Below are 12,579 nucleotides of genomic sequence, written 5' to 3' on the forward strand. Positions count from 1 at the left end.
TATTACGCGTGATGGAAACGTCGTGTTAATATGCGGGACATTTATGCTAAGTAATTTAAAATCCCTTGATTGATGCCATAGTTATGAACTGGATACGAAGTGTGACGGACGGTCAGACGGAAGGAAGCTGTCCATTTCTACGTCCCCCATTTTTTCTTTGAAAAAAGCGGGGTAAAAAAGAAGACATCTTCAACGAAAGATACAAATTTATAAGATATTTTGCTAGTAAATGTAAATTTATGTGATAAATACAATTTTACAGAAACTTTGTAAAGCCTATTGAAGGTTTGAAACTTAATTCTAATATGCTTGTTTCTGTTAAAACACGCTTACGCTAGAATGACGTCACGTTAATGTGCGGTGACGTCAATGTTTTTGTTGTGACCAAGAAAGAGCTCTACTATATTTTATCTACTGTTTTAGATTAAGGGCATATTAGAATCGAAATAATTTATAGCAAAACCGTGTTTTCACACTATTTATACACTTGGGCGGTAATACGTCGTACAAATAATTTCACTCGTGCTGCGCGCTCGTGAAATTATTACGCCCGACGTATAACCGCCCATCGTGCATAAATAGTGATAAAACACTCTTTTGTCATAAATTATTTCTTAAATAATGATAGGATACCACGTATGATTATCTTGAATTATATCAGTTGTAATTTATCAATGATACACAACTAAATCAGTTGTAATCTTTACAGCTGCTACGGAGAATATGTCCCCTGGGTGAATAATTCAAACTCGAGTTTCTGTAACAGGACGTTTATTGGTAAAGTGGGAAACAGCCGAGATATAACGATTCGTAGATTACCTGTGAAAACAATGTCAAAAGTGAACAGTGTAAGACCATCGCTTGAATTAGATGGAGATACATTTCCGTTACGACCTGTTGGAGATGGGGCAACAACATCTGGGAGTCACATGAATGGACATGAGCATGTGATTGGCGGTAAGTCACTATCTATCTATCAATATATGCTTGTGATAATGTTGTTACCTTATCCATGGTGGCATATTTCTGTCACAAGTTAGCTAGGTAGCTGTCACTACTTAAAAATGTTATCTTGATAAAGAGAAGTTTTCTGAAAAGATTATCTCAACAGTCCAAAGTTTCCTAGAAATATCATTGCGATAATTTACATTAGTATCTAGATATTTTTGCGTAAGTGCCCAGAGTTGCCATTTATCAGCTAGATAGTTATTTCGATACTTTCAGCAATTATCTTGATATTTTGAACTTTTCTGAAAACTTTATCTCAATAGCCAAAAGTTTCCTGGAAATAAAAATCATATCTTAAAAACAATAATTTATTGCGATAATGTTTTCAGAAAAGTGTACAACTATTCTGGAAAGTTTAGAAGATTATTATGATAGCTACCAAATGTCTCGTGGCAGTTTCAAGCACTAACACGAAATTTTGCGCAGATTTATTTCAGAAAACATATATATATATATTTTGGCTGAAATGGTTTAAGAAAAATGCACAAATTTCTTGGAAAGTTTACAATATTATCGTGATAAGTACCTAGCTACCTCGTGGCAGAAATGTGCCACCATACTTATCACCAAGGATTCTTAAAACTGGCATCACTTTTAAGAGCTTGTGTGGGTGTATTAAGGTAATGGACCCGAAAAGACATTCGGCATTTTCCGTGCGATTATTTGTTCTTCGTTCACTTTTTTTGGAATAACAAAACTAAAAACTGGAAAAAGCAAATAATCGCCTAAGGACAATACGGAATGGAACGTACGGTAATTGACTATTTTCATTATGGGTCCTTTTCCTAAAAATGAGAGGGAGACCTGATTGTCATTGATGATTAGAAGGTACAAGTAATATGGAGATTCATTTGCAGTTCAGTGCTAGGCTTAATCTTAATGTTTCTTTTTACTTAATCAATGAAAAGAACATTTTTTTGACACTGTTGTTTTTATCGATTTTCCTCGTACGGATGTCCAATAGATGCTGTTCATAACAAATAGCAGTTCTGCGGTTCAGGTCATTGGAAGCCATATATAATTGTAATAAATGGCAAACGCAGCTCCAATATTTGTAAGGATCTCGCATAGGGTCAAGTAGTACTCAAACAAATCAAAACTTGGAAGAAATATTAAAACGAAAAATGGAATTGCTGTTTAAAAGATTCTTACCACACCAACCAGCTAATTTTCATTCAAGACTGTCCACTGTAGTTCACAGACATTCAAACAAGCGGGCACAGTTATGAAATAATATTCTATTCTTGTAATGTTTTCTATTTCCTCTTTTCTTCCTGGAAGTCTTTATTTTCCATCTTTCTGGTAAAGTTATGTATTAATTTAAAGCTGCATGAGGAAGCAACCCTTTATGTGAAAAAGTAGACAGTGCAATTTAGTGCGTATTTATAAAATCACTCGAGTACGCAATCGGTAGCATATACATGTAAAAGGTTTTTTAATTTTGATGTAAAATAATCGAAAATTAGCATGTTTATATCGTACTCAACATATATATGAATACGGTGCTTTCAATTGGTTTAAGATCTGATATACATTTTGTTTCATCTTGCTGTTTTTTAAATACGACATATGCGGTCTTTATTTTCCGTTGATCCTGCGTTCATTTTATACACATGATTTATGTTTGCATGAAGCTTTGTATTGTGAGATATCCTTAAAGAATACATCTATATCTGTACATGTGAGACATCTTTCTGAATGAAAGTTTGAAAAAAGTGACGTAATTTGTCTGTGTGTTCACTGAAGTTTTGATTTACGTCTTTTCAAAATTTTATGTTTTATTCAAGTATAATATTATTTCAATAGAATATGTTATGGCTATATTTTAAAACTGCAACAGACCTGAACATGTAAAAACAATCAAATCCATGACTCACATTTATAGAAATATCTAAGCAACTTTGGTTAATTTTGTTATCTTATAAAGCGGATGTGTTTGTTGTGATCAGGTATTCCTTCTAATTGGGATGATGCTTCATCACCAATGCCTAAACCTGACACTGAAGGTAGAGATGATAAACATAAACATAGAGATAACAAGGTAACCACAGACTGGGATGAGGAGTCAGATCCTGGACACAATTATTGCAGCAGACAAATTCCTGACACAGAACTTGAAATTACAGACAAACATAAAGATATCGTGGGAATATCAGAATGGGCTGTCGAATCAGATCCGGAACAACCCGTTGTGAGGGATGAATTGGGGAAATATAGAGAATATACACCAGAACTCCCAGTGGCAGAGAAACTAGAAGAATCGCATTATAAAATCCCTAATACATCTAAAGCTGACGTAGCAAATATAACATTGCCTACGTTTTCTAACCCTCTGAATGACAGACCAGATGATGCTCCTAAAAAAAGGCGGAAGGCCCGCTCTTCGCACACAAATGATTCAGAATCATCAATATCAATGGACGGCATGTATACCTTTAATCAGAAGGAAGAAACTTATGTAACAAGTGAGAACTCTAACTCGATACGCAAAGAGAATTTTGACTCAAGAAAGCATTTGGTACAGCTACATGCAACAAATCGTGTTAGTCCGGCTGATAACAACACAATAAGGAGGCCAAAAACCCACGGTCAAACAATATCCAAAGAAGAATTGAAGAGAAGGAAGGATTTTGTAATTGGAGGTAAAAGTTTCCTTGTAGTCTTAAGTCTTTATATTGTTTTTTGTTTTTTATCTATCAGAAAATCAATTTTTTCTGTGCATGTTTTTGGTGATTTATTCAGGGTTGTTTGTATATTTAAATCCCTTTAATATTACATTATCGTGATCACAAAGAAATTTGATTACTAACTACAATTTGTTTCCTAATTTTTGATTTACCGGTTTTGTGACCGGTCTCTTCGTGATTTTGCAAGAATCTTATTGCATGTTTTCTGAGAATTATTGAACAGTTAGGGCGCATATTTTCAGTGGAAATTATCGGTTATAATTGGTAATAAATATCAAACATACAAAATTTGGATTATATCATTGAACAGCATGGAATAAAAAGAAAGTTGGTGTGTTTTGCATGTAAGACCAAATGTCATCCACTCGCAAATACCAGACCTTACATTTTCGCTCGTGGCTGCGCTACTCGTGAGCATAGTACACCCGGTGTTCACTTGGTAGATATTTTGCCAAACAGCTTTTTTTTTTCTAATTAGTTAACCTGTCACGTAGTGACACAAGGTGAGTTTTTGTGATTACCCTTCGTCCGTCGTCCGTGAACACGATAGAGACCACAATTTGCAATCGATTTGAATGAAACTTGCACACAACTTGTATTGGCATAATATCTCGGTTCGTTTTGAAAACTGGCCAGATTTCACCATGGTTTCCTGAGTTATAGAAATTTGCTATTTTGGTTTTTGCATCTATTTAAGGACTTCATTTATAGTTTGATTTGATACAAACTTGAAAAATATCTTTTACAACAATAGATCTTGGATTTCATGATGAATCCGTCAGATCCAATCATAGGTTCCGGAGTTATGGCCTCTGATTGCCCCCTTAAAAAGAGCCAAAACTTGTTAATTGTTACCTTGTAAACACGATAGAAACGACATTTTACATTCCATTTTAAACACAACTTAAGTCACAATAACGTCTCGGTTTCTTTTGAAAACCGACTAGATTCCATCATAGGTTCTAGAGTTCCTGCCCCTAAAAGGAGATTTTTTTTCTATTTTAGCCTTTTCAGCCATATAGATGTTTCATCTATGCCTTGATTTGTAACAAACTTGCACAGAATGTTTATCTTGATGATTTCTATGCCAAGTTCGAAACTGGGTCAAGTGGGGTCAGAAACTAGGTCACCAGGTCAAATCAATGAAAGCTTGTTAGCACCTCAGAGGCCACATTTATGACCGTATTTTAATGAAACTTGGACAGAATGTTGTCTTGATGATTCCTAGACCAAGTCCAAAACTGAGTTAAAGGGGATCAAAAATTTTAGACCCTATCTTCATGAAACTTGGTCAGAATGTTTATCTTTGTGTTTTGTATGCCATCTTTGAAATTGGGTCAAATGAGGTAAAAACTAGGTCACCACTGAAATCAAAGGAAAAGCTTGCTAACAATGTAGAAGCCGTATTTATGATTCTATCTTCATGAAACCTGGTCAGAATGTTTACCTTGATGATCCCTAGGTCAAGTTCGAATCTGGGTCATGCGAGGTTAAAAAGTAGGTCACGTGCTTTAATCACATCATAACCTTGTTGACACTCTAGAGGCCACATTTATGATCCTATCTTCATCCAATTTGGGACATATATTTTTTTTTATTTCGTTATGAATATCTTCCATATTCCACTTACCATTCATTGTCACATGTCTTTTACATTAATGTATAAACATGTGGCCATGACTTTCAGTGTGGTCTTTTTCAGAGGTAAAAAAGTTTGCAAAGTTTCCTTTTTTAGTTCACCTGTCACGTGTGTGCTTTTGTGATGTGATCGCCCTTCATCTGTCGTCCGTCGCCCACAATTTATAGTGAACGCAATAGAGACCACATTTTGCAACTGATTTTTATCAAACTTGCACAAAACTTGTATTGACATAATATCACAGTTCTTTTCGAAAACTGGCTAGATCTCATTATGAGTTCCAGAGCTATTGCCCCTTAAAGGGCCAAAATTTGCTATTTTGGCTTGTGAACACTATAGAGGCAACATTTTGCAATCAATTTTAATCAAACTTGCACACAATTCGTATTGGCATAATATCTCGGTTCCTTTCAAAAACTGGTTAGATTCCATCATAGATTCTAGAGTTATGACCCCTTAAATGGCAAATATTTGCTATTTTGACTTTTGCAGCCACATAGAGACTTCTTTTATGGTTTGATTTGATACAAATTTGCAAAATATCTTTAACAACAATAGATCTTAGATTCCGTGATGAATCCATCAGATCCAATCATAGGTTCCGGAGTTACGACCCCTGATAGACCCCTAAAACACCTAATATTTGTTAATATTTACCTTGCGAACACGATAGAAGTGGCATTTTACATTTTATTTTAACCACACTTACACACGACTTAAGTCACAGTAGGATCTCGGTTCCTTTTGAACCGGCTAGATTTCATCAAGGGTTCTAGAATTACTGCCCCTGAAAGGAGTAAAAATTTCTATATTGGCCCTTTCAGCCGTATAGAGGTTTCATTTATGCTTTGAGTTGATACAAACTTGCAAAAATGTTTGTCTAGATTATCTCTAGGCCAAGTTCGAAAGTGGGTCAAGTGGGGTGAAAAACTAGGTCACAAAGTCAAATCAAAGGAAAACCTTGTTAACACTCTTGAAGCCACATTTATGATCCCATCTTCGTGAAACTTGGTCAGACTGTTTATCTTGATGATTTTTGGGCCAAGTTCGGAATTGGATTATGTGTGGTTAAAAACTAGGTCATACGCTTAAATCATCTCTAGAGGACATATTTATGACCCAATCTTCATGAAACTTGGTGAAAATGTTTATCTAGATGATTACTAGGCCAAGTTCGAAACTGGGTCATTTTGGGTCAAAAACAAGGTCGCCACTCAAATCAAAGGAAAACGTGTTAGCTCTTTAGAGGCCACATTTATAACCCTATTTTCATGAAACTTGGTCAGAATGTTTACCTTGATGATCTTTAGGCCAAGCTGAACAGGTGATCGATGTAGGGTTATCATGACCCTCTTGTATTAATATAGATATGAAGACGTACTTTTAAGGGCTTAAGATATATTCGCACCAGTACTAATTTGCAATAAATTTACTTTAAGGCTCGTCGGATCTATGAGATTTAATTTTTCTGAAGCTTTTGTTTCTGTCGCTACTACAGACATCTCAACCTATTACCTATTGTCACTCTTTGACACGTGCAATCAATGGTATAGAATGTCATTGATATCAGTCAAAGAAAGCGTCAATCAAATATTAGTTGAAGAAAAATAATGTTAATATAATAACTATACACAGTCAGCATAAAACACTAAGGCAAAATTCAAACAAGAAAAAATACATACATATACACAAATAACTAAAAAATGGTCACAAACATACACATAGAAAATATTTTTGTTCCATCCATATGCTTTGAGTGTTAAAAGTCATCACAGATACCATTGATTTCCCCTGATCATGCATTTACTGATGTAACATCAAACGAATTGTGATGTTTTGTGACTATAATGGAAACTGTAGAATACGTATCGATTAACGTCAATTCATTAATCTGTTTATTCAAATGGGAATACTGATCTAAACAGATAAATCCCCTGGATAAATGCACTCAATATGAATCGATGAAATCTGCTCAAATATACACTTAATTACATGGATGATAGTGGAAGGGAAGTTACTCTTGATATAAATATTTAATATTAAGCTGTTTGATTAATGGTCGGTGTCTCTACCCAGGTGCCCGTTCGTGGTGAGATAATGCACGGAGGGGCACCTGTGGTGTTTCTCTTACGTCAGAGCTGGATTTGTCAGTTGTGTCGGTGCGACGTTAAACCCAACAAAATCTTATAGTTCAAATGAGATCGTGCCAGTTAATAGTCCTGGGCCGTATTCATAAAGCATCTTAAGTATAAGTATAAGAAATTGATTGTTTACTTAAGTATTACTTACATAAGAAATTTATTTTACTTAGGTGTATTTGTTGTTCATAAAACAACTTAATAAGTAATTATTGACTTTTATTGTGGACGAAAACATTAAAAACAACAACATTAATTTCAGACAGATACAACATGCACAATTATGTTTAAAGTGCTTTTATCTGAAAAACAACACTTTAATCGTACTCACGACGCCAAAATGGCGTCTGACTTAAGTCATTTCTTACGTATCTTATGTTTAAGCTGTTTTATGAATAGGACTTAAGTTTTTTACTTAGACTTAAGCTGAATTCACCACAAACTTAAGTTAAATCTTCAACTAAAGTCAAAACTTATACTTAAGATGCTTTATGAATACGGCCCCTGGGCAGTATGTCAGTGCATTAATCCGCTCAGTGATAATGCAGAAGTGTACCCGGCGCTTCGTATAGGGGTTACTTTGTCTGATATATGTATCTTTGTCCTACATCATTAGTCTTGTAAACTGCTGTTAATCTAGTTTTACATATGCTAGGATAAAGAGAGTAATTAAAATACAACCTATTTCACCAGGTTTTGGAAGGAATCAACAACCCGTACTTGCAACCGAAATTCCTTGTGATTCCGTATTTCGTCATTTTGCGAAGTTAACATGAGCTCATTTGAGTATATGGCTAGCCGAAAAATGCAAACGGAAAATACGTTATCTTACGGAAAATGCCGATTTTTATGTTTAAATATGTAGTTTCCAGTTCACAGTTTGTATACATATAAGCCTTATATGTGCAAGCCCTTAGATTTTGGCCCTGTACTGTGATATTATTCATTTTCATCATCATCATCATCATCATCGTAATAATCATTCAATGAGTATTATCATTGTTGTTGTTGTTGTTGTTGTTATTAAGGAGAAGTTATTAAAATGTGACAATGAAAAAATGATATTATAAATAAAACAATAATAAGGCAGTTAATGAAAGGCTTACATAAAGAAATTAGGAGCTGAAAATTGCATAAGAGTTTTATTATTTCAAAAGATAGCTTTTTAGGAAAATAAAAAAAAAATGTATAAAGAACTTATCCCTATACTCCGTATCAATATTTCTATCATGTGATCTGAAACAGGTAAACTGCAGAGAGGGGTTTACAACCATGTCAGATTAATAACTACAGTTAATCTATTTCTTATCATAAATAAAATTTAATCCCAGTCTTTACAACATTCTACAGATAATTTCAGAAATGGCCTCAAGTGGTTTATGAATTGGAGTAAAAATTAATTGGAATTATAAAATATTGCTGATTACATAAAAGAAAGAAGAAATAAAACAGGGTCTTTGAAAATCGATACAATTTTTTTTTTATTGAAAGTTATGTACATGATACATTTGTTGGTAAAACAGAAAATAAATTCCTTCTAAAAGCAAAATGTTGTCGCAGTCAGAGGAAAACTGAATTACCACATGCATTGTCTAAAAGAATCGAAAAAGTTCTTGACGGACAATGTACATAGCTGTATTGCTGGAAAAATAGAAAAATATGTATTTTCATTTAAACAATTGAAACTTAATTGAATTTTTCTGTGTTATTTATTCAAGATAATACTAGTTAATTTGCAATGTGTACATGTGGTATGTATATAAACACACAGGCTGGGAAACTCGCTGTTTACCTGTTCCGGATCACGTGATATTTTGTCGAAATGGGGTATATGTATATCACTTAATTTTGTTTTTTACCTTATTGTCAATTCAGTTGTCCGGCGATTTGATGCTCTGCACCAAACTTTTACTTGTTATTATTGTACCACACTTAAATAACACTTTCCTCATGTATGTCACACGTTCATAATGTATAATTGCCCAGTCTGTCCATATACCTGTCACCTTGGAATTTACATTGACAGTTACACCAGCAACAATAATGCCATGCTCATACTGAGAACTAATTGCAGGCTATATGATTTGACAGTTGACCCTAGAGATAAGTGGTCAGTACCTAGACATACCAGTGAATGCATGCATTATTGATGAATGAATTTGACACCTTTGTCTTTACTCGTAATTCAATGATTTATATATGACAGGTGTTAGCAGTGATATTCCTTATTCTAATTATATACTGTATCAAGAAGTTTACTCTATGTAATATTTATGAGATAATTTGTATGTATTATCACAAAATAATTACGTGTTTCTTGATTATCGTGTAGACACAAAAGTTGCCGATTGTTTGACTTCCTCTTGCTTAGAGATTTCGGGTCATGCCCCACAGGGCATCACCCACTATAACTGAATATAGCACAGAGTCAGTGCTATAAAGATAACGTCTATGAGATTGCTTTCTCGCCTCATTTAACACAAGTGTGGCAGACGGTTAAGGATCAAAACAGTTTCAAAGACGAGAATGGTCGTTTTGTGCACAATGCTATTTTCTAATTACATACGACATTATTTTTTAAAGCAAGTAAAGTTTTACATAGACAAATATATTTTCATCTCACACATAGGTATTATAACCAGTGAAAGCAACCAGTTTGAATAACATGAAATCAATTTCGAAATTTCAAGAACTATTTTATTGTATCAATTTGCAGGAGTTCTACGTTCGTACGTAAAACAATACATAAACATACGACATTTGATTAAACATTTATTTTAACTTAATACATTGACGTAGCTGAATGTGACCGGTATGTCTTAAGAATATATAGTATTTTGAACTTCGATTCCTCGAAGGTTTAGTTTAGGTAACATACAGCATCATCTGTTTCCAAGGACTTGTTTAAGACCCATAGCTAACATCATTAACTATTTGTCATTCTCTCTGCTGTGAAGGATACATGCGCCTTTTAATGGCGTTCGGACTATGGCGTACCATTTGGGTCGAAAGTTTCCAGTATAAAATTATACCTGCAGGTATAAATGTATACCTGCGGGTATAAATTGGAAATGTACCCGCGGGTATAATTTTATACTCGTAGGTATAATTTTACACCCGCAAAATTATACCCGCAGGTACAAAATTATACCCGCGGGTATGAAAATTTTAATTGTATACCCGTAGTTATAATTTTATACCCGTAAGTATAATTTTTATACCCGCAGGTATACTTTTATACCCGCGGGTACAATTTTATACCCGCAGGTATAATTTTGTACCCGCAGGTATAAAATTGTACCCGCAGGTACAAAATTATACCCGCGGGTATAAAAATTATACCTGCAGGTACAAAATTATACCCGCGGGTATAAAAGTTATACCTGCGGGTATAAAAATTGTACCCGCGGGTATAAAACTATACATGGGGTATAAAAATTGTACTCGCGGGGTATATAAATTGTACCGTCGGGTATAAAAGTATACCCGCAGGTACACTTTTATACCCGCAGGTACAATTTTTATACCCGCGGGTATAATTTTTATACCTACGGGTATTATTTTGTACCCGCGGGTATTGTTCTATAGCTGTAGGTATAATTGTTATATCCGCGGGTACACTTTTATACCCGCGGGTGTAATTTTATACCTGCGGGTACAAAATTATACCTGCAGGTATAATTTTTATACCCGCGGGTATAATTTTTATACCTGCGGGTATAAAATTGTACCCGCGGGTATAAAAGTACACCTGCGGGTATAAAATTACACCTACGGGTATAAAATAATAAAATATGATTTTATACTTGTGGGTATAAAAGTGTACCCGCGGGTACAAAATTATAGCCACAGGTATAATTTTTATACCCGCGGGTATAAAATTGTATCCGCGGGTATAAAAGTACACCTGCGGGTATAAAATCATGTAGGTATAATTTTTATACCCACGGGTGTAATTTTATACCTGCGGGTATAAAAGTATACCCGCGGGTACAAAATTATACCTGCGGGTATAAAACTATAACTTCGGGTATAAAATTATACCCGCAGGTACAATTTTTATACCCGCGGGTTCAATTTTATACCTGCGGGTATAAAATTGTACCCGCGGGTATAAAAGTACACCTGCGGGTATAAAATTATACCTACGGGTATAAAATAATAAAATATGATTTTATACTTGCGGGTATAAAAGTGTACCCGCGGGTACAAAATTATAGCCGCAGGTATAATTTTTATACCCGCGGATATAATTTTTATACCTGCGGGTATAAAATTGTATCCGCGGGTATAAAAGTACACCTGCGGGTATAAAATTATGCAGGTATTATTTTTATACCCGCGGGTATAATTTTATACCTGCGGGTATAAAAGTGTACCCACGGGTACAAAATTATACCTGCGGGTATAAAACTATAACTTCGGGTATAAAATTATACCCGCAGGTACAATTTTTATACCCGCGGGTTCAATTTTATACCTGCGGGTATAAAATTGTACCCGCGGGTATAAAAGTATACATGCGGGTATAAAATTATACCTACGTGTTTAAAATTATGCCCGCAGGTACAATTTTTATACCCGCAGGTATAATTTTTATACCCGCGGGTATAATTTTATACCTGCGGGTATAAAAGTGTACCCGCGGGTACAAAATTATACCTGCGGATATAAAATTATAACTACGGGTATAAAATTATACCCGCAGGTACAATTTTTATACCCGTAGGTATAATTTTTATACCCGCGGGTATAATTTTGTAACTGCGGGTATAATTTTATACCTGCGGGTGTAAAATTATACCCGCGGGTACAGTTTTATACCCGCGGGTACAATTTTACACCCGCAGGTATATTTCCAATTTATACCCGCAGTTATAAATTTATACCTGCAGGTATAATTTTGTTACTACCTGTGGTACCTGGAAACTTCCGACCCAAATGGTACGCCATATTCGGACCAGTGCGATAGTTCGAATTGTGTTGCTGTTGTTTGCAGCCCACAATTACCTTTGTCCCATCTAGAATAACCCTTTGAATGATTTTAAAGCAGCCAATTTGTTTTCTGTGGTAAAGTAAAATGACATCATGAACATATTCTCTGCCA

The 12,579-nt window shown here is 34.8% G+C and overlaps 1 protein-coding gene across 1 annotated transcript in view; it reads left to right on the forward strand.

The window, feature by feature from the left end:
- The first annotated feature begins 317 nt into the window (after positions 1 to 317).
- The window catches only part of LOC123554258 (band 7 protein AGAP004871-like), an 87,092-nt gene continuing 74,830 nt past the window's right edge, over positions 318 to 12,579 (forward strand). The window contains exons 1-2 of the mRNA XM_053525250.1: positions 318 to 957; positions 2,958 to 3,650. Of these exons, the coding sequence (XP_053381225.1) occupies positions 831 to 957; positions 2,958 to 3,650 (820 nt within the window). The 5' untranslated portion in view covers positions 318 to 830. The remainder of the gene's footprint in view (positions 958 to 2,957; positions 3,651 to 12,579) is intronic.

The sequence above is a fragment of the Mercenaria mercenaria genome, chromosome 15 (genome assembly GCF_021730395.1).
Source record: "Mercenaria mercenaria strain notata chromosome 15, MADL_Memer_1, whole genome shotgun sequence".
Taxonomy (NCBI): domain Eukaryota; kingdom Metazoa; phylum Mollusca; class Bivalvia; order Venerida; family Veneridae; genus Mercenaria; species Mercenaria mercenaria.